The following is a 22,658-nucleotide window of genomic DNA, read 5'->3' as shown; positions in this document are numbered from 1 at the left end:
ATGATGAGATAAAAGCAAAGTGAAATCATAGTGATGTGATCTTACTTCGTATTTATATACGAAGCTTATGCTTCCTGGGAATTCTCCCTCACCAAGTCCACATAAAAATAATGCTTTAGGGGCGCCTGGGTGGCTCAGTCGTTAAGCATCTGCCTTCGGCTCAGGTCATGATCCCGGGGTCCTGGGATTGAGCCCCACATCGTGCTCCCTGCTCCGCAGGAAGCCTGCTTCTCCCTCTCCCACTCCCCCTGTTTGTGTTCCCTCTCTCGCTGTGTCTCTCTCTGTCTCTGTCAAATAAATAAATAAAATCTTTAAAAAGGAAATAATGCTTTAAACCTTCCCATCTGAGAGGGAAGAAAGGACTTTTCTGATTTGATCTCAACATGCATATATTTATATCATTATGGAGCAAGATCTTAAAAAGGCAAAAGCGCTGATTGTATCTGAACAATTTCGAAGTCACTTAGCCAGATGGATAAACTTATATTGTAGCCCTGGGATGCTTAGTTCCCAAAGGTGGCCAAGTGTTGTCTGTAAGAACAGCTTAGCCGTCACATAAAAATCCGGCAGCTCTGCCGTTCCAGAATGGCATGGTTGTCAATATCATGGGCTCGGGTGAGGATTCCATTTCTGCCCCCTTTCTGTGCACTTGATTTTGGACAAGTTGGCTTCACCTGTAAAATGTGTAGCAGTCGTTGGGCACCTACTTCAGAATGTCACTGTGAGGCATGTAGGAAGGAGACAATACATTGGAGCTGTCGTTATTAATATTATTGCCCAGCCTCTGAGGAAAGTGGCCCTCAGGCCTGCCGTTCTCACAACAGAAGCCCCTCCTGAGAGGGAAAATTTAAACCAAATCAGAAGTTTATCTCCTCAGAAATTCTTGTTAGGCAAAAGAGATAAGGCAAGGAATCCCTGCGAAAGGAACCTGTTTCCTTATTGAAAACACTGCATCTGAAGTCGGATTAACTTACCCACTAAGATTATGACAGGGAGTACGTAGGCAGTGCCCCAGCCTCAAGAAAGCTCACTTCTGGGAAGAGATGAAAAGATAATGTTGTAAGCCAGCCAGTCTGGTTGAGCCCCCCTCCTATGGTGCCCTTGCATCATACAGGGGTGATTGGGAATGATGTCTTATTTTCAAGAAGAGAAACATTGGTAGCAGTGGACGGAAGGGTGCCATTTTTCTTTGAAACCTTATTTTTCAAGTACATGGGAAAAAATAAGCTTTTATGTGATGCAGAGCAGCTCCCAGCATGTAACACCAGACCTCCTGGAGAATCAGGACACCTGGGGGATTATATTCATCACCATCTTACTTTCTCTGAGCACAGAGAACACTTACTCTGAGGGCAGGGTTTGTTAATTCTTAACAGAGGAGGACTTACTCCAGCCTGCAGCTGTTCTGTACCTTCTTTCGGAAGACAGGCAGCAAATATCAAAGCTCATTCTGGGAGGGATAATTTTCTGCTTTAGCTTTTTTTTTTTTTTTTAGGATTTTATTTATTTATTCATGAGAGACAGAGAGAGAGAGAGAGAGAGAGAGGCAGAGGGAGAAGCAGGCTCCCAAGGAGCAGGGAGCCCGATGCGGGACTCGATCCCAGGACCCTGGGATCATGACCTGAGCCGAAGGCAGACGCTTAACCATCTGGGCCACCCAGGCGCCCTCTGCTTTAGCTTTGAATAACCACCATAAAGAATCAAGTAGGAAAGCAGTGACTTCATATGAAAAGTGTCATGTCAAATTAATAGAACAGATAGTCAGTGAAATGTAAAACAAAAAATACATTAAAAAGAAAGGCAAGCCACTCTTATTGCATACAGCAGTGTGTCCTCCAAGTCACCCAGGGTGCGAAATCTCTTCAGTGAATGGTTCTTAGCCTTTTTGTGGTTCTGCGAGAATCTAGTGAAAACAATCCTCTTACCAGAAAAATGTATATATCCATATAAGCATATAAGCACGTATGGAATTTTAGGTACCTGGATGCCCCTGCAAGTCCGCTAATCCTCAGGTTAAGAATCTCACCTCAAAAGTATAGATACGGTCAAGTTCATGGACCCTGGAGTCCGATCTAGGTTCAAATTCTACTTCCAAGTCTTACTTGGAGTGTAAGCTCCGGAGGTTTTTAACTTTTCTTTTTTTTTTTTAAGATTTTATTTATTTATTTGAGAGAGAGAGAATGAGAGAGAGCGAGTACATGAGAGGGGGGAGGGTCAGAGGGAGAAGCAGACTCCCCCCTGAGCAGGGAGCCCGATGCGGGACTCGATCCCGGTACTCCAGGACCATGACCTGAGCCGAAGGCAGTCGCTTAACCAACTGAGCCACCCAGGTGCCCCGAAACTAGAAATAATACTATATCATAGGTTGATTTTGAATATTAAATTAGACAATCTGTTTAAATACTTAGTGTAATCCCGGGTATGTACCAAGTACTCAATAAGCATTAAGATTGTTATTAGCTAATAAAATAACAAAACTTGAGCCCTACATGGCCAGAGAGGAACTTCAGTTCAATTTCAGTGCTACAGACATCTGCCAAGTGCCTATTTCTGAAGGAGCATGGTGGGATTCTGAAATGGGAATGTTGACAAGGGCCAGGGAAGTGCCAGGGATGGGCCAGGTATGCCCAACACTGGATGAGGCAGATCTCAGGGTCTTCTATTCTCAGGAGGGAACTTGGTCATCCGGGCACACTTTATACCACAGCAGAACTACAACTGCCATGCCCATTTCACAAAGGGAAACTGAGTCTTTAGGTAACTTTCTTATATATTAAGAAAGAGATAAACCAAAGATATTAATAATTTATGGATTAAATGGAATAAATCCCAACACTAAGAATTTTTTGGTTAACCACGCTGAGGCTACTGCTGGATTTTACTTACAATTAAGTATGGAAATGTATGAAAGCAGTAGGTAATGGGTCAAGAAAATAGGTTACAAAGCTCCATTTAAAATGGAGTATTTTCTGCCCACCATCTCATCAGATGCCCATTAATGCTGTGATAAAGACACTCAAGACTGTGAATTAGATGACAGGGTTAGCCTTAAAACCCACCCAACCAAATCAGTAATACTCACAGTACTTCATTTCCTTGGGTATGGATTGTTAATTGTGAGTCAGTGCCTATAAAGAAGGTAAAACCGAGTATGTTTAAAAGCAAAGAAGGAAATGAATCAATGGCACAGTATTCTCTGGCCATTTTCAGGCTCTTTTGGGGCTTGCCCTCCTCTGGTGTTCTTCTGCCCTCCCCCTAAATATGAGGTTTCAATTGATATTATCTACGTGGGCCAAGTACCACGAACCAGGGCAGCAGACTGTTGGACAGCTGTGGGGACCCAGAGCCTCTTTGCCTTGAGCTACTCAGGGCAGCCCTTACTCTGTTCCCCTCAATGATTTCATCCTGGGAATTGGGCATATATTGCCAGATATTTCTTTTTCCAAGACAAATTTCAAATCTAAATGTGTACGTAAAATATCCTGACATTTAAATATTGGTAACTAATTCATACTTTAAAAGAAAACATGGTGCAGGCCAGACAAATCATGTTGGCGGCATGAGTTTGAGTCTTTGGCAGTAGGTTTCGGTGTTCTGTGGAGCTCTGCCCCTGGTGTTTTCTCTATAATCTTTTGCTGAAAACACCTCATCTACTCTCCTGGTTTCAAACTGCTGAAGCCTCTCACTTCATGTATTGTCCTCCAGACTCCAGTATCTAGCTGCCGACCCCACATCTCCCTTTGCGTGTCTCACGGGCGTCTCAAACATGGCGCACGCACAACTGAACTTTTTTTTTTTTTAAGATTTTTTTATTTATTTGACAGAGAGAGAGAGAGATAGCGAGAGCAGGAACACAAGCAGGGGGAGTGGGAGAGGGAGAAGCAGGCTTCCCGCTGAGCAGAGAGCCCGACACGGGGCTCGATCCCAGGACCCCCGGATCATGACCTGAGCTGAAGGCAGCTGCTTAACGACTGAGCCACCCAGGTGCCCACAACTGAACTCTTGATCTCTCCCCACCAGTTCATCTTCCAGTTCCTCCTGCCCAGTAAATGGTACCTGTATTGCTCAAGAAATGTGGGGGTCATCCTCTACTTTCTCCTCTCTTGCTGCCCTTGCCCAGCCCATCACCTTTCTGTATATCCTCCTTCTAAAATATTTCTTCAGTGTGTTTCCTTAGCTGCATCCCTGCTGCCGTACTGAGCCATCATCACATTTCATCTTTTTGGCTGCAGTGGTTCCCCCCAGATTCCCTCCACCCTTTGTCCTACTGATCTGTTCTTCACTTAACAGCAAGAGTGAACTTTTAAAATATTAAGTGGATCCTATCACTCTCTGTTTCCGTTCTCTCCATGTCTTTACAATGCATGAAAACCAGGAGAAGAAAGTATGTCAAGTAGGTATAATAGTACTGCATCCAGTGGACTGTGAGTATTTTTTTTTTCATCTGTAAAACAGGAGTCAAGATACCTACATCAAAGGGTTGTTGTGAGGATTCAGTAAAGGCCAGTGTTATTTCTGCATTCCTTTTATATCAGCTTTTGCAGGGAAGGAGGTAACATTCGGTGAACATTTATATTGTTAATAGCTACTTCACACTCCCCAATTAGTACCACCTACAGAGAACCTTCTAAATGTTTTAGTGAGAGTGGGTTTCATTTGTATTATTGTGGCCTCAAAGTAAAACATCTGCCTTAATTAAAAGTTAAAGCCCTGCTTTTAAAAATTATGGAGCAAACGAAGTTCAATTAAAAACACAGGACAGAGTAAAAAAATAACTTCAAATGTCTTCAGATCATTTTTTTTTTAAGTTTTGAAATGGAAAATGATTAGATGCTATGCTTGATGCAATGCTACATCGTAAAAACTGAACCACTTTTTGGCAAGTATCTGATTTCATTGATTCGAATTCATCTTTGCCTGGAGCTGTGCGGGACGGTCAGTTTCCAAACTAGCATCATGAATTCAGCAGCCATAGTTCCATCAGTCCCCATGGCCTTTCTTTCTTTCGATTCACAAGGTCCAACTTAGAAAACACCACAGTGAGAATGAGTCCATAGAATCTGCTGAGGCCAGTGGCTTGAAAAGCCAGGAGTGAAGGTGAGAACCTGCCAGTGCAGGTACATGGAGCTGTCTTTATAGAACTCTGACTAATCAGCCCTTCATGTGGGCCGCCTTTAGTTTTTCTTCTAACTAGATATTTATGAAAGGCATAGAACCACTCCATGATGAGCTCCTTGGTTGACTGACAGTATAACTGTGAGCTGAAAATTTTGGCTGCTCATGAGCTGAATTAGTTCATGGACCATTGTGGGAAAAAAAAAATAGAGATTATATCTCTATAATATAACCCTCATTTTTTATCTCCAGGAATAAGAATAATTCAGCTTTCACTACACCTCAAATAGTGAATTCTCCCATTTAGTATATACTTGTATTAAATATACAACAAACAGACCCTTTTGTATTAAGAAAAGACTGTTTTCAAGAACAAACAATAATTTGGAGGGTTGTGCAAAAAGAAAGGCTTATAACTTTGTTCCTCAGTGGGAGTTCTAGTAAATATTCATTGCGAAAGCAGCGTATAGCAGCACCGTGCTAGGGTGACATCAACATATGCAGGTACAAACTGTAACAACTGGAAAGGACTCTGAGATACCCAGTCCAGACTCATTTTATAGACAACGAAACTTTAGCCCTAGAGGACAGAGTGACTTAGACAAAGTAACATGTGTAGTTATATAGCTGAGACTAGAATACAGTCTCATGAAGTGAAATGGGTTCCCAGTTCTCGTGCATATAATTTTAATTATATCTATTTCTCCTTGTAAAAGTGATGCTTTAGGAGAGTGCTGAGGGAAACGAGTAGACTGAACATATGAAACTACTTCCAGCCTCTCCTAAAACCCCACATAAACTATAGCAAAGGGATTTTGTAAGGTGTAGACCAACATGGCCAGGGAAAAGGTAAAAAGACAATAACAAGATCTGGGCAACTGGAAAAAAATGGATGAAGGGCCAGGGACTTTGTGGATCTGAGAAACAGAGCGAGCTCCTGTGTCCAGCTGTGCAGGTTGTGCACTGTCCCAATCTAGTGGACACTGCTTACCCCGACTCCAAAGTGAAGGCTTTCTCTGGAGTGGTGCTGAGCATAGCCTGCACAGCAGCAAGCCAGGGCCCTGCGGAGAAAACAAATGCAAAGCAGCCATGAGGGAAGGGAGAACCATCCCAGTTTGCAAAAAGAATTCCCCAGAAGTCAGAGATTGAAAGTGCCAGACGGCTCTGGAGCAGAGGAAGTGCGTGCGCACAATTAAAATAAATAAATTAAAAATGGGCTACAGGTACGGACACAGACGTAGTGCAGACGTAGTTATAAATATAGGTCTAGACACACGTACTCGCCAGCCGAGTATGTACTTTGTTGAGAGGTGTGGGGCAGGGATCCAATTTTGCCTTTTTTTCCCTAAATGACTAGTTTTATTTTTTGTGGAGCGCCCCCGTTTTCAAATACTAAATACCTCTATCTGCCAAGAGCTGCTTCCAGAGTCTTATTCTAGCCATTGATCTGTTTCTGTGAACCTCATGCATTTATGGGCCTAGGAAACCTAGTAGAGCTCAGTCTTTAGGTTGGATATAGCCCTGTGAAACAGCCCATTTCTCTCAAGCTGATTCTTTTTTTTTTTTTTTTAAGATTTTATTTATTTGTTTGACAGAGAGAGAGAGACAGCTAGAGAGGGAACACAAGCAGGGGGAGCGGGAGAAGCAGGCTCCCGGCTGAGCAGGGAGCCCGATGTGGGGCTCGATCCCAGGACCCCGAGATCATGACCTGAGCCGAAGGCAGACGCTTAATGACTGAGCCACCCAGGCGCCCCTCAAGCTGATTCTTAAGGCCATAACTCTGTGTTAGTTCTGTTTGTTTCCTTTTAAGCATCTTAAGAATTCACTGTCTTGGGCTCCCTGCTCGGCAGGGAGTCTGCTTCTCCCTCTGACCCTCCCCCCTCTCATGTGCTCTCTCTCATTCTCTCTCTCTCAAATAAATAAATAAAAAATCTTTAAAAAAAAGAATTCACTGTCTTTTCACATAAAAAAATGCTCAGCATCACTCAGCATCAGGGAAATACAAATCCAAACCACGAGATACCACCACACACCAGTCAGAATGGCTATAATTAACAACTCAGGAAACAACAGATGTTAGCAAGGATGTGAAGAAAGGACAACCTTCTTACACTGTTGGTGGAAATGCAAGCTGGTGCAGCCACTCTGGAAGACAGTATGGAGGTTGCTCAAAAAGTTAAAAATAGGGGCACCTGGGTGGCTCAGTCATTGAGCGTCTGCCTTTGGCTCAGGTCATGAACCCAGGGTCCTGGGATCAAGCCCCGCATCGGGCTCCCTGCTTAGCAGGAAGCCTGCTTCTCCCTCTCCCACTCCCCCTGCTTGTGTTCCCTCTCTCGCTATGTCTCTCTCTGACAAATAAATAAATAAAATCTTTAAAAAAAAAAAAAAGTTAAAAATAGAGCTACCCTATGACCCAGCAATTGCACTACTGGGTATTTATCCAAAGGATACAACATAGTGATTCGAAGGGGCACCTGCACCCCAATGTTTATAGCAGCAGTGTCCACAATAGCCAAACTGTGGAAGGAGCCCAGATGTCCATTGACAGGTGAATGGATAAAGAAGATGTGGTGTATATATATAATGGAATACTACTCAGCCATCAAAAAGAATGAAATCTTGCCATTTGCAATGATGTGGATGGAACTAGAGGGTATTAGGCTAAGCAAAATAAGTCAGTCAGTGAAAGACAATTATATGATTTCACTCAAATGTCGAATTTAAGAAACAAAACAGATGAACATAGCAGACAGGAAGGGGAAAAAAGATGAAAACAGGGAGATAAACCATAAGAGACTCTTAACTGTAGGAAACAAACAGGGTTGCTGGAGGGGAGTTGGGTGGAGGGATGGGGTAACAGGATAATGGGCATTAAGGAGGGCACTTGATGTAATGAGCACTGGGTGTTATATGTAATTGATGAATCACTAAATTATCTCTGAAACTAATAATACTGTATGTTAAGTAAACTGAATTTAAACTTAAAAAAAGAATTTACATCTTTCATAAAACTCATATATGCTCTTTAACTCTTTAACTGTACCTCAACAGGAAATAAATTATATCAGTGATTATCAGAGCAAAAGTATTATAACCACCAGCTTCTTCAGTACTTCGACATTTTGCCGGTCTTCTAATTACGTGTTTCTTCAACAGGATAATGGGACATGCAAGGTCTTTTGGTTTTAAAGCTGCCTTTTATGCAGCTGAGCACCTCAGTCTCCCTTCAGAGTCCCTGGCTTGACCTTGCATTCCAGTCATATTTAAATGTGATCTAATGTCCATCTGTACAAGGCTCCCTATCATGCTCAGACATAACTATCCATACATACTATTGCTAGTGCTAAGAGATGCTTCCTTCTTAATCATCTGGCTAGAATGCGAGTTCTCCTTGAGGACTCAGTGTAGACGTTACACCCGATGGGAAGCCTTCTGACTCAGGAGTCGGTCACATAGCCCTCTTACCTGCTCCTATAACACCAGCTGCATCTTCCAGCAATCATGCATATCCCACTGTGTTGTGATTGCCTGTCTCATGGTGTGCCTGCCTACTAGACAGTAAGCTCCTTGAAGACAGGAATTGTCTTGCTCTTACCTAGGTCCCTCACATCTAGCCCAGTCCTTTGTACATAGTGGGGACTCACTATGTCTTGAGTGAATAAATGATATTTGTTCATTGCAGAATGTTTGGAAGTAAAACTGAAAAAAAATTTTTTTAAAGAAAATGAATGTAAATCCCAAAACTTGAGACAACTCCGACTAGCATTTTTGGCTTCCTTGCTTCTAGTTAACTTTCTCTTGCTTCTTGTTAATTTTCTCTCTAAGCCTCACTGCATATAAAGCTTTGAACACTTCAGTTTTCACTTAGAAGAATACTGTGAGCATTTTCTTATGTAACTAGAAGTTCTTTGGAAATGTTACTTTAGTTGTTACAGCAAGAAGATTGTGTTCTAGAAGTAACACACTTTCCTCAGGTATTCTATATTGTTGGACTTTGTTACTTGAGGTGTTTTGCTGCTATAAATAATGCTTCAGTGAATATTTTTGCATGGCTATTTCTCTATGATAAAGTCTGGAAATGAAATTACTGAGTGAAAATGGCACGGTTCTACATGCAGTAATATCAAAGTACCTGCCTCAGTGTAATGCTGTGTTTCTTCAAGAGAGAAGTTTTATTAAAAAAAAAAAAAAGTAGCTCATTTTTACCTTATAGTTTATTGGTCATTTATCTTGTATTGCTCTCTAATAGCAACCTGTGCCCATTTTTCTGGTTAGTTTTTCATACTGATTTCAAAGCTATATGTTGAAAATGCAGCCCTTTGTGAAATGTTCACAAATATTTCAAGTTTGATATATGCCTTTTAATCTTATCTTTCATGTTTTTAATATTTTTTGAATTTTATGCACATTTATCAGTCTGTTCTGTGAATTGCTCAACTGCTTTTCCACATAGAGTTTCTTGCCCTACTTTGATATATTAGATATTTTCCTACTTAGATATATACTTATAAGATATATCTTCTTCTAGCTATATTAGTTTCTTCTTTACATTTAACTTTTTGACCTATTTAGAATTTATTTTGGGCTATCGTGTGAGATAAGGCTCTACCTAGTTTTTGTTTTTGTTTTACAAAATAGCCAATTTTTCTAATACCTTCTCTCGGCCATCAAAGAAATGTTCCTAAAGACAATTGTATTAAAATAACCAGCCTCCAAAAACATAGTTCAGTGTTCACCATGAACTTTGCTTTCTCCTCCCAGGTGAGCAGGAACCAGCTGTAAGCAGTGATTCTGACATCTCGCTGATTATGGCCATGGAAGTTGGACTATCTGATGTAGACCTTTCCACTGACCAAGACTGTGAAGAGGTCAAGTCTTGAAACGGTGACTATAGAACAAAGGGATGGTAGGACCCCAGGGGAAGGAAGGGAGGAGAACCTCAAGAATTGGACCGGCTACACACACCTCCAGAACCACTTGGTAACTCCACGGCGCTCGGCTTAAGAATGGTAATGAAAGCAATATCCAAAGTCATGTTAATCAGGAAGCCGTCTCTCCATCTGTACAACAGTCCACGGCCTTGGCAGCTGAGAAGTCGAAAGCTGATTTTCCCTCCCATGTCCTTGTAGACACACACACTTCAGAAGCTCCTAAAACAGACAGGACACATTTAGGGCTTCTTAGTTTTATTTCCTTTTCTTCCAGGTCTTGTTTTGTTGTTTGGGGAATGTGGTTTGATTTCTTTGGCAGTTTCTTTTTAAAGACTGTGTGCAGTTTACATGATGTCCACCCCTTTGGTTGACTCCAGCTTTTGTAGAGAGTTCTGTTTCGAAGCACCAGTTCCTGCTATGATCAGTTTGTACACGCCATCTCTGAGATGAATGGCCATGACCTCTCAGCATGAAGTGTGCATGGCTTTGGGAAGTGCCTCAGCACCCTGAAATAGTCTAAGGCCAGCTTTCCTTAAGAATCTAAATTCTTTTAAGTGGATCTTAAAGATCCTAGCTGCCAGAGACCCTAGCACTAAGCTCTGACTCTGCTGAGGCTACTAATTATTTACAGCCACATCACGCTGGTTTCCACTTGCCTGGCTCTGTTAATGGCCCACGTGACGTGAGAAAGAAGCTTCATTTTTGCTTGGATCTTAAAGACTTTGACTGAAATTCCAAACTCCGAAGTCGCCCTCCAGGGCTGTAGCGCTGTTCTTCATGACTGACTGTAGGGCTTGTAGCTGGGACTGCAAGCCCAGTTTTAAGACCATATACCACATATTCTTCCCAAAAGCAAAAATGTCTGTGATCTTGGTCTCCCCAAGGCTAGAACAGTCTTTTTTTCCCTCCACAAGTGGCTTCTGCAGGCAATGGAGGCTTCAGAAGAGACCCAATCCTCTGGGAGCCCAGTGTCCAACACAGTGGGGGCTGAGGGAGTGCCAGGGTTTTACCTTAATCCCAACACACTTCTGTTAAACCTCACCAGACCTCAAGGGAGGGCTTAGGGGAATCCTTAGTAGATTGCTTCCCAGGGCTCCCCGAGTACATCTAAATACCAAGTGAGGAGGGACGTGTGATTTGATAAACCACTTGATCTAAAAAGTATAGCATGGGAATTTGCGAACCAAGTTTCTCCTGACGGAGAGAGACAAAGAGGGAGAGGAAAAGAGGCATCCAATCGATACTGAGACCCACTGGCATTTTTAAACTACTTACGTTTTTATTCTTTTTTTGTAACTATGACAGAGATGTGCTATTTTTTCAGTGGGCAATTTTGTAATACATTTAGACTGTCCAGATGCAGAGATGACTAAGGTAGTGAACGGTTTCCCTGGACAATCACGGATCACCTCATCCTCTGTAAGAAGGCGACGCGGCTGCGTGGGTTACTAAGAAGGAGAGCTTTTCTCACTGAGGTATTTACATCTTTGACGAGGCTTTTCCACCTCATTACACTAATACTCATCCAAAAACCAGAGTTGGGCTGTGTCGTAAATCCCCGCTGCCCTGCTGAAACATGCAGTGGATGTCAAGGGAGTGGATGCCAGACTACTGGTTGCTCTTTTTTCACCATCTTTAATGATTTCCTATTTGATGCTTTCTAAGTAGGCAGCAAGGCATGGAAAATGATTACCACCTTCAGAAATTTCACCTCTCTCTGGGAGTCTCACACGTCCTGTAATGAAACCCAGTGTCAGTGTGCGAAGGCAGGCAAGGGGGGCAGGAGTCCTGGGGCTGAGCCACATGTTTGCTGGGCCTCATCTTCTCCCTTCTCCCTCATCTGTGAAATGAAGGAGTTTCACAAGATGATGGCCAAAGCTCCTTCTGGCCTTAAGACTGCTAATGAGCGTGGGGCAGGGGGGGGGAATCCATGTTTTGGCAAATGGGGATGACATATAGCTGCCTTCCTACCTTAGGGAGGCAGTTCCTCGACACGTAACAGACATTAATGGCTTCTGGGATTCAGCACTCCTATGTTGCTGAGAATGAATATCGACATGATGCAAGGTTGAAGTCCAAGTAAGAGTGGTTTTGTTTTGCCTTGTTTTAAAACCACTGTTAGTCACAGAGTTTGTAATCTCTGGATACCTTCATATCCTAGTCCTCGATGTGGGATTCTTCATCTCAAGGTGTTTCTTGTTCTTGGTCAGCATGGGTTACACCATGTGCTCCTTCAGTCAGCTCTACCTGAAGCACATTTGGGTGTTAACTTAGGTCAAATGGAATTAGAAGGATAATCCAACAGCAAAAGAAATACAAATTGTATTCCATACCCAGGAGAGAAAATGCCTTTTGGACTGCATAGTTCTCCATTTGATGAGTGTTGTCTCTTCCTGCCGGTGACCTCTGAGGCCTATGACTTTACCCCAAGGAGGTTCTGCTACAAAACCCTTGAGCCTGGGAGGCTCTCCATTTACCAAAGGTTTTTTTCCAGAGGATTTTCCTGTGGCTTTGGTGGTTAAAAAAAACAAAAAAAGTTTAACCAGCATAGAAGGGTTTAAAAGAATGAAAACCTTCTCCCATAACCTTCTTCACCACCTTCCCCCTACCTCCCAAAGAGGAAATTCTGAGCTGGGAACCCTCTAAAAGTATATGCAAACTTTATGCATATTTACAGATGCACATTTTTCTATAATGAGTGTCCAGACCAGCACTATCCAATGGAAATATAATGCAAGTCACCCATGTAAATTTTACATTTTCTACTGGCTACATTTTAAAAAGTAAAAAGGAACAGTTCAAAATAATTTTAATAATATATTTAATCTTTTTGTTTCAACATGTAAAAAGTATAAGTGAAATATTTTACATTCTTTTTTGTACTAAGTCCTCTAAACCCATCGTGTGTTTAAGCTCCCACCATGCCTCACTTTGGACTAGCTACATCTCCAGCTCTGTCTCAACAGCCACATGTGACCCGTGGCTTCCAGCTGGACAGCGCAGGTCCAGAGCTGCTCCAGAATTCTCACAAGATCCCCTGACCCTTGCAAAGAAAAAAAAAAAGTTAAAACCTAATTACCTCCAGAGAGAACTAGACTCCACCCAAGTTGCCTAATGAGAGGCCCAAAGATCTGTTTATTTTGTAATGGGTAAATATTCAGGCCATTCTTTTTGAAATTTCTGCCTGACCTTTCTAACCATACACTGATGTCCATTACTGTTACCATTACTTTGCTGACCAGTTTTTTTTTTTAAAAAGTCACACAAACCATGTTGATTTGGTGCTGAAACAAAATTATCTCCCTCACGTCTAAGACAAACCTTTAGACTGGTATGTGGCACTCAGGAGCCAAAGAGAATTCCATCCAACTTCACCTCAACCATTAGTTCTCCTGCTTCCGGGCTGGCAGAAGGCCTTGTCCCGGTGCCAGTGCCCCCTGGGGATTTGAGGGGGGAAAGTGGGAAGTTACGTACTGACTGCAAATACAAGACTGAGTGGCCTCGTTGAGAAGAAGTCTTTGGGGTTGTGACTGCCCAGCCCTATTGGGTGAATCATGACAGCCAACAATCGCCAGCTCTCAACTCAGAAGTCAGCATCCTCTCTCACCCGAAGGCTGTGGGCAAGAAAGGGAGCATTTCCATTCCCTCAGAAGAACTGAGAGTCACCTCTAGGAATTGCCTCTTCCGTGTGGCTGATCCCTTTGAGAAGAACTGAGCCCTGATCATGAATACAGCAGCTAAACATTGATTTAGTCTCCAGGGCTTAGTTACCCCTGAAATATTAACTCCATCACCTAGGCAGGACGAAGGGGAGTTAGAAAAAGGCAGAAAGTGAATAGTGGAGGGGCGCCTGGCTGGCTCAGTCGGTAGAGCATGTGACTCTTGATCTTGGGGGCGTGAGTTCGAGCCCCACATTGGATGTAGAGATTACTTAAAAAAAAAAAAAAAAATTCTAAAAAAAAAAGAATAGTGGCAAAAGCACCTACCTATTCTGACATCACCTGGTCATGATGGTAACCGTGGAGGCAAATCCCTGTCCAAAGATTGTTTTCAGCATTTCCCTCGTTCTGGACATTCACAGGTCTGGGTTTGGTTATGTCAGAAACCACAATGCCCAATGGCTACTTCAGAAAATGCTGACATCCTTGTGGCCTCCACACCTTCAGAACCAGAAATGGTGATAGATAGCCTAACGTGGGGTTCTTTCTTATTGATGAGTTGTGTTTAGCTGAAAATTCTTGCAGAGCATTAAAAATAAGTGGCATTTAGTTATCCACTGAATGCATCACCTTGACTGAAAACAAAGAAATCTCATTAAATCAAAACTCTTTCAGAAAATCTGAGACACAGAGTCACATCCTCTGTGGACCGAGGACCCAGCCCTCTGTGGTCTGGGGCCCCCACAGCAATTTCCAGTAGCATTTTTTATATGCTCTGGCTTAGATTTCTTTCCCTTTTCTCTCTCTCTCTCCTGTGTGTCTCTGTGTGTGTGGCTTTCTCGGACTGCCTGTCTCTTTCTGTACACACACCTACACACATTCTTTTCCCATCTTTCAAGACAAAAAAACCTTGGTGGCTTTGGATCTATAGACTTATCATTATTGTGATTACCATTTATTGTGATTACTGTTACTGGTGTTGGTGTTTTTCTTGTTTTCATTGTGTGGCAATGTCTATATTTGCACTTCTGATGAGGAAAACCAGTCTACTCTAAAGGCAAATTAACTTCCTCCATAATGGAGTTAGTCATGTTTTCACTTCTCCTGGCACGAATTTAATCACAGACCACTATAGCTATTGCCTTTTTTTCAGGCTTCCTTGCCAGAAAAGTCTCCTAGGCAAATAATGGCAAAGTCACAATTCCAGAATGCTGTCGAGATCTGTTATCTTCTTCCTTGAGCATTTGTGACCTTCCTAGTTCACCAGAGGTCCCTGAGATTAGGACTTCTTAGAAAAATGTATGGGCCGGACCGTATCCGATGTCCACGCATGCTTCATAACTCAGCTTCTTAGCACAAGAACTTCCTCTTTGTAAGGGATCTGGGAGGCCATTTTTTCCTTAAGATTGAAAAAGAGACACAAAGAAACCATTCTCCCCAGGTGAGGGACACAGGTGCCTTGTGCAGTGCTGTGTGTCACCGACATGTAATTGATGATGGCAGTTAAAAGGAGGTGAGAATACTAGCCTGCAGGAAGTGAGAAAGAGGATGGCCGGATATGAACATGGGCACTCTTCCCAAATGAATGCTCATCTCCTAGGTTTAGAACTGACCCGGTGTTTTGGGGTGTGTATGTGTGTGTTTTAAGGAGTTTAACACTCATGAGTTAAACACTCATGGTTGCAAAGAAGGTTGGGATTGCCTGAAAGATAAATTAATTCTGAGAAACAGGAATGAGTTTCTCAGCATCACTTACCTCTTCTCTTTGCCTGCTTGTCTCCCCATCTCACAGCTCCAGGCCCTTTGTAATAGGAACAGTAATTTGTTTAAAAAAAAAAAAAAAACCCCATAGATTGGTTTACGCTTTACACTTTGACCCTTGTAACAACACGAAATTATCCCAAAACTAAAGAGGTGATTCCAGATGCTAGATGTAGATCCTTAATTATCAAGCCCTTTAATGACAAAACCTGCTCGTTATGCAAAGAACCCGATGAGGTCACTCACATATCTCTTTATCACCCTGTGAACTATGCCTGCCTCAATCAAGCGGCTTTTTCAGGAATCTCAGTGATCAAAAACCTTTTCATCCTTGTGCTACTTTTGCACTTACTACAGAGCTATTCGCTCCATAGCCACCTGAGAAATGTTCGTTGATGATAATGATAAGGCAAGAACATAGTCTCTTAAGGGGTCTGCAGGTCTGTACAGAGCAAGGGAGAACTTCTCTGAAGAAGGAAGCTCCACCCAAGGTACCCAGAATCACTGCTTGGCAGAATGTCTGTGGTCTTGTCATCCTTACTGGGATGACAAGGGCTCGGAGAAGCAGGAAAATGTGAGGACCGTGTGTGCTATGCAAACCAAAGACCAATCACCATCCAGATGGACACATGTTCTTCCATTGACTCGTTTAATTTTCTCCTAATGTTCTCGTAAATAAAGGTGAAGGTGGGTTGCCTAGTCAGACGAAACTGTGAAACCTTAGGGGATTTTCTCTTGCAGGCTGGTGACTGCCCTTACTAAATCCAGAAATCTAAAAAAAAAAAAAAAAAATGTATCGTGGCCTTAGTACCACACCATCTTTAAAGTCTGGTGTTTTCGTCTCCTTTTTCCCTCAAAAAATCTTAGACAAAACTAGCGCTTTATTGTACTCGGAATTATTGTTCTCTTTGAGAATGTGAAGATTTTAAATAGCCAAAGAATTTTCATGTAGGAGAGCTTCTTAATTAGAGTGTATACCACACTTTTGAAGAAAATACCAAACTATTGCCTGTACGAATACACAGCAGAGCAGTTGAAGAAGGATTGCCAGCGTAAGGACTTTATGTTGGCATCTGTGGTACTTACTGGTCGGTAGGCTGTTATTGCATGGGGGCAGGGTGCCCCCTGCTGGACTAATCGCCATTATTCTTTCAGCCGGTTAATTTGACTAGGGTCACCATTTCCTCAAGGACCAGTTATTTGCCTTTCGTCATACAGTTTTTCCTCAGTAGTTGAGAATTTGGTCCACGTTTATCAAAAGAGGAAAGAATGTCACAAGCTCGGGGAAGTTGAAGGGGAGCCCCACAGAAGGTCTTACTGTCCGCAGCCCTTTCTTCTGCAAAATGTCAAAGCGTATCCTTAGTTCGGTTGGCAAAGAAGATGCCTCTGGCCGGAATGTTTGTGCAGAGTTCGAAGGCAAGGGCCAGAGTGTTTGGTAACTTATCTCAACTCTCTTCTTGTCAAATCACAATGGAAGATCAATAAACAGACTTCTTTCATATGAATGTAAATGGTGTGAAATACTGACGTGTTTTGTACATGTACATAATAATGTGTTTACTTCCTGCTCTCTCACATTAGTAATCTGAAATGGTTGTACCATTTTATAATTAGAAAGAGATGTAGGGGGTGGGGGAGGGTTGGGAGGGGCTGTTATTTTTATAGTGGGATGTCCCTTATATTTAGAAAACTTGAAGTAATTTTGTACTTGTGAAAAGTTACATTCCATTCATCCTGAAAAATAATGGGACTTGTTCTTTAAAATATTCATGAGCTGGGAGGATGATTATTCTAGTTTCCAGGGGAGCCTCCCAAGCAGTGTATATGTGATACCCAATTTTATAGACTGCAGACCATGACCAGCAATTGCCATTTCAATAATGTGAAAAGAAAAAAACCGACTTCTTTTAACCCCTTTGTATATAACACATTGTTATTTTCACCGAAAAAAAAAATGTGCTACAAAGAATTTACCATTATAAAATATTCAGAAATGGCACCATAAATCAATCTCTAGTATTTCCCTGCTAGTGACAAAAAAAATCCAGTGGATTTATTTTTCCTCCCTATACATGAATTTTTGTGCTTTGATCGTAAAACGAATGATGTCACAGGTGGAATTTTACTTTGGCCAGTCTGCAGATCATACACATGGTGGTGCAATCATGCTATCACCCATCCTCCACATTCAGATCATGGGACAGCTTCCTGGATTTATTTGCCACATAACTCAAAAATCACAAAAAATGATCCCTGATGACATTTGCATGGATAGCTTTTAATTTGGACCTTGGTTAGCTCTTCATTGCCGAGAAATTTAGTAGTGGATTATGTAGCTTTTTTACCCAAACATCATCTTCTGTACAAAATCACAGGTATATTTAAATGATTGGTGAAGGCGGTATAATTGGTTTGGGTTTTTTTTCGGGGGGGGCGGGGGCGGGGTGGTATAAATCTCTTTCTCTTTCCTTTTTCCCCACCTCAGGCACCCACCTTACTCCTTCCAGAGCACTTTATATCTCTCTTGAAATACACAGAAGTTTAAAAACTGTCCTTAAAGGGATTTGTCTTCTATTAGGAGACATGGACTTTCATTTTGCTTTATTCTATTATCTATGTGTTTGGAGAGCATAGACAGTCTGTCTCATACTGGGCTGGTGAAGAAATGTTAAGGATGATAGTTGGAAACACTCAACCGTACAACATGGCTATTTTTGTTATATAGAAGACTATAATGTAAATAAGTGCAATCGTGTTCTTATGTACTGGTTAAAAAAAAAAATGCAACTTTAAAGATTTGAAGAGGATTGTGAGTTCCAGGAAATTTCATTGCAAAATTTTGTTTGGTTTTGTTTTTTAATAAAATGGAACCAGATGCTGTGTTCGTGTCATCCATATTTCCTAACCACGTTGGCTCCTCTTGAGTTCCAGAGGCGGCACTATGGATTTGAATACATTGGTATTTATCATCAAATCATGATTATGTTTTAAAAACATTAAAATGAGAGCTTTTTTTTTTTTAAAGATTTTTATTTATTTATTTGAGAGAGAGAGAATGAGAGAGAACACATGAGAGGGGGGAGGGTCAGAGGGAGAAGCAGACTCCCCGCCGAGCAGGGAGCCCGATTCGGGACTCGATCCCGGGACTCCAGGATCATGACCTGAGCCGAAGGCAGTCGCTTAACCAACTGAGCCACCCAGGCGCCCTAAAATGAGAGCTTTTAATAACTGTTTTATTTCTCTCTGGTGCCAGGCACCCGATCTCCTTTTAGCTCTGTTGCTCTAAGTGAAGTGATTAGAAGATTTTGAGCAGGGGCGTCTGGGTGGATCAGTCAGTTGAGCGTCTGCTTTCAGCTCAGGTCATGATCCCAGGGTCCTGGGATCAAGGCCTGCTTCGGGCTCCCTGCTCAGCGGGGAGTCTGCTTCTCCTTGTCCTGCCACTCCCCCTGCTTGTGCACGCTCTCTCTCTCTCTCTAATAAATAAAATCTTTATTTAAAAAAAAAAAAAGATTTTCGGGGCGCCTGGGTGGCTCAGTCGTTAAGCGTCTGCCTTCGGCTTGGGTCATGATCTCAGGGTCCTGGGATCGAGCCCCACATCGGGCTCCCTGCTCCGCAGGAAGCCTGCTTCTCCCTCTCCCATTCCCCCTGCTTGTGTTCCCTCTCTTGCTGTGTCTCTCTCTGTCAAATAAATAAATAAAATCTTTAAAAAAAAAAAAAAGATTTTAAGCAACTCAGAAGAAGAATGGCAGCTGAATTAGCCTAAGATGCTGTTCTGTGGGAACTGAGCTTTATTGTCCATGCCATCTTGGGCAGGGTACCCTAAGCGGGGACCACCCGATGGGCTGGGGTGGCAAGGTCTTTTTTATATTTACTTATACTTTTCTAAAGGATTTTTGACAGCAATTCCTTGGAATTAGCAAGGGTACGCTAAAGAAATAAAAAATATGGAAGCTGCCAGCCTGGGGAGGTCAGAAAGGAAGGTTAAAAAAGGAGAGGCACCCCTATTTGCTGTTATCACCTACCCAAAACTGCCAGGCCCCTTGATGTGCCTTTGAACCTCTGTCTGGCCCATCTGAGATTGCTGACACTTCCCCCAGAGGAGCAAGCAGGGTTAGATATGCCCACTGCAGTTCGGCCAATGACTGAAGCCCTCCACCTGGCCAGGCAGCCCTCCAGGAGCTGCGGATTCTCGCAGGTCTAGTATTTTCCAGCTCGCAAGAAAAAAACCCAATGGATTCATTTTCTTCTTCCTAAACATAAATGTGTGTGCTTTTATTGTAAAATGAACGATGTCACAAATAGAATTTTACTTTGCTTCCCCATGCGGTCTTTCTGGCCAGTCTGCAGATCATACACATGGTGGTCCATATGAATCTGCCAGTCTGCTGGCAAAAGTCGAACTGTGTTGAGCACTGTGGCCCCCTGGAGCTCCTTCCTACTGAAATGGCCAACTACTGTGTCCATAGCCAGGAAGCCATTCGGGTCCTGGAGGCTTTGCTCTAGGGGCCAGTCCTGGCCTAATCTGTAGGTAGGAAGATAGTCTAAGGGAATTGTTAGTGACAGTAATGCTTGTGCCACATCAGAAGGCAATTTATTTATTTTTTTTAAAGATTTTATTTATTTGACAGAGACACAGCGAGAGCGGGAACACAAGCAGGGGGAGCGGGAGAGGGAGAAGCAGGCTCCCCGCTGAGCAGGGAGCCCGACGTGGGGCTCGATCCCAGGACCCCGGGATCATGACCTGAGCCGAAGGCAGACGCTTAAGGACTGAGCCGCCCAGGCGAAGGCAATTCAAACTTTGTTTATGCTTTCGTTACCGCAATTTTAACCTTCCCAGACAGCTCTTGTCAGCCATGAAGCTGACGTCTGTGTGTGTGGCTCAGTGGAGGGGGGTGGGGGCTATGACCCAGGATCTAGAAACCATCTCTCGAACTTCCACCCTCCTCCTGCTGGACCAGGGTTTCCCAAACTGGAAAATGGATTCCGTGGGACTTATTCCGGGATCTGTTAGACATTACAACACAGAGTTCCAAGGTCAGCTCAGTTGGAATAAGGCTTCATAGAATACATTAGAAGCTATTAAAAACTTTCGAGACGCCTTTTTATTGAGTTGCCCATTTAATTGTGTGTAAGTCAGCTTTCCTTAAGCTGATTGATGACAATCCTCTTTTTCAAAGGTCATCATTTTCAAAACTGCACAGCACAAGGCCATTTATGTGAAACATGTTGGTGTTCAAACTAGAAAAAAGCTGTCAGACCTCGTCTCCTACCTTTCTGTCTCGTGCACCCCACACACCACCGCCTCTCCTGCCCCCGCTCTAGCTCTCAGGGGAAGGTGGCACCGCAGCCTGGGGCCTGCTTCACCGGAGAGGAGCTGTCCACGGAAGCAGGCCACTGGGCGCGGCTCAGAGCCACCCATGTGCCAGGGAGCACCGGACAGCTACGTGGCTTACTGTCACTTTTCCCGGGGAAATAGAGGCCCTGCCCTCCGAGACACTCCAATTTGCAGGCTTTTTTTTGAGAAGGCATGCGGCATATCTGTCCTTTGGAGAATGGGAAATGTAAAACTCCTCAGAGCTTTATAGTAAACCAGCTGGGCCAGCTTTGCCCCTTATGCTTAAGTCTATTAACACCTATGTTGGGGGTACGAGGCACTAAACCATTATTTAAAAAGTACAAAAAGGGATGCCAGGGTGGCTGAGTTGGTTAAGCGTCTGCCTTCGGCTAGGTCATGATCCCGGGGTCCTGGGATCGAGTCCCGCATTGGGCTCCCTGCTCAGCGAGGAGCCTGCTTCTCACTCTGCCCACCGCTCCCCCTGCTTGTGCTCTCTCACACACACAAATAAATAAATAAAATCTTTTTAAAAAAATAAATTAATTAAAAAGTATAAAAAATGGGGGCACCTGGGCGGCTCAGTTGGTTGAGCCTTCGACTCTTGGTTTCCGCTCAGGTCGTGATCTCAGCGTCATGAGATTGAGCCCCACTTCAGGCTGTGCACTCAGTGCAGAGTCTGCTTAAGATTCTCTCTCCCTCTCCCTCGGCCCCTCCTACTCGTGCTCTCTCTCTCTCAAATAAATAGATTTTTTTTTTTTTAAGTACAAATATGTGTTTAGTTCTTACCTAGGTCTCATAATTCCTTCAAAACCAGTGATGGTGTCTCTTCTCATCTCTTTGCCTTGGTTGAGCAATACTTTGCACCAGATTGGGGGACAGAAATGGTGGGGAAAAATGTGAATTAATTTTACTCTGATACTTACTATACATAGAAGAGATAAGCGTCCACTGGTGTGAAATTCAGATGACTGAGAGAGGTCTCCTATTTACGAGACATTTTAGAATAATTGTGCCATCATCCTTAGTGATCCAAGGACAGAAAACCAGTCTACCTCTTATTCCATCACATTCATCAGTATAGTTTCCCTCAGGTCTCTGTGATTCTTTGTTCTTGGCTGTGAGAATAAGGGACAGTGATGCCATCAAAGACCAGGGGACCCTCAGCTTCCAGTGAGCGGATGTCCCTTCATTGATTTGTGGTCCACAGCACCTTGCAAAGAGCGGGCGCCTCCCTGAGTCTCCAAGCAGCAGACACACTGGGAGGTAAAAATTAGACTCCCCAGGCCCCTCAGACCTTTTTGTCGTGGAAGACATTGCCATCCTCTCCCTGTGGGAACATCCAGAAGGTCTGATCATAGTCACGACTCCCTTAACCTAAGCACCCCCTGCATGCGTCCCCCTAGTGTTCCTGCCTTCTTTATTCTTAAGGATCATTTACCATATCCTCAGGTGGGAAGCCAGGGCCAGCTTTCGTGGGCGGGCAGCCGCCTTTGGTTGCTATGGGAGCTGTACACACAACCCAGCGGTCACTGAGGTTGTAGATCTAGTGGGAGCCAAGGGTCCCAAACCTCGAAATAAAATGACCCACATCATTCAGAGCTTTTGCAAATGGCATCAGGATCTATAAATAAATGTGAGGGCGGAGAAGTTAATTACACAACCTGAGAATACAATAGAGGTAGACCTGAAACTAAGATCCCATCAGGCTGGGCCTGGGCTGATGTCTGAGAACACACAGCTCTCCCTGTATGACGGGGAAAATGGAACGTGGTCCATCTGCCTCATCACTTTCTCTTCCCCGCTTTTTTTATTTCTTTTGTTTGAAACCAGGAGGAGAAAAAGGGAGAATGTTAATGA

At 43.2% G+C, this 22,658-nt stretch overlaps 1 protein-coding gene across 1 annotated transcript in view; it reads left to right on the top strand.

Annotated features, from left to right (window-relative positions):
- Window positions 1-18,346, top strand: part of RNF150 (ring finger protein 150) — a 283,510-nt gene extending 265,164 nt beyond the window's left edge. Inside the window, exon 7 of the mRNA XM_045880405.3 lies at window positions 9,877-18,346. Coding sequence (XP_045736361.1) covers window positions 9,877-9,995 — 119 coding nt within the window. The 3' untranslated portion in view covers window positions 9,996-18,346. The remainder of the gene's footprint in view (window positions 1-9,876) is intronic.
- The last annotated feature ends 4,312 nt before the right edge of the window (window positions 18,347-22,658 follow it).

The sequence above is a fragment of the Mirounga angustirostris genome, unplaced genomic scaffold (genome assembly GCF_029215605.1).
Source record: "Mirounga angustirostris isolate CCGP_5_RB_7025 unplaced genomic scaffold, mMirAng1.0.hap1 SCAF_2, whole genome shotgun sequence".
NCBI classification, from domain to species: domain Eukaryota; kingdom Metazoa; phylum Chordata; class Mammalia; order Carnivora; family Phocidae; genus Mirounga; species Mirounga angustirostris.
Note: the sequence above shows the minus strand (reverse complement) of the source record. Positions and strands in the feature narration are given on the sequence as shown.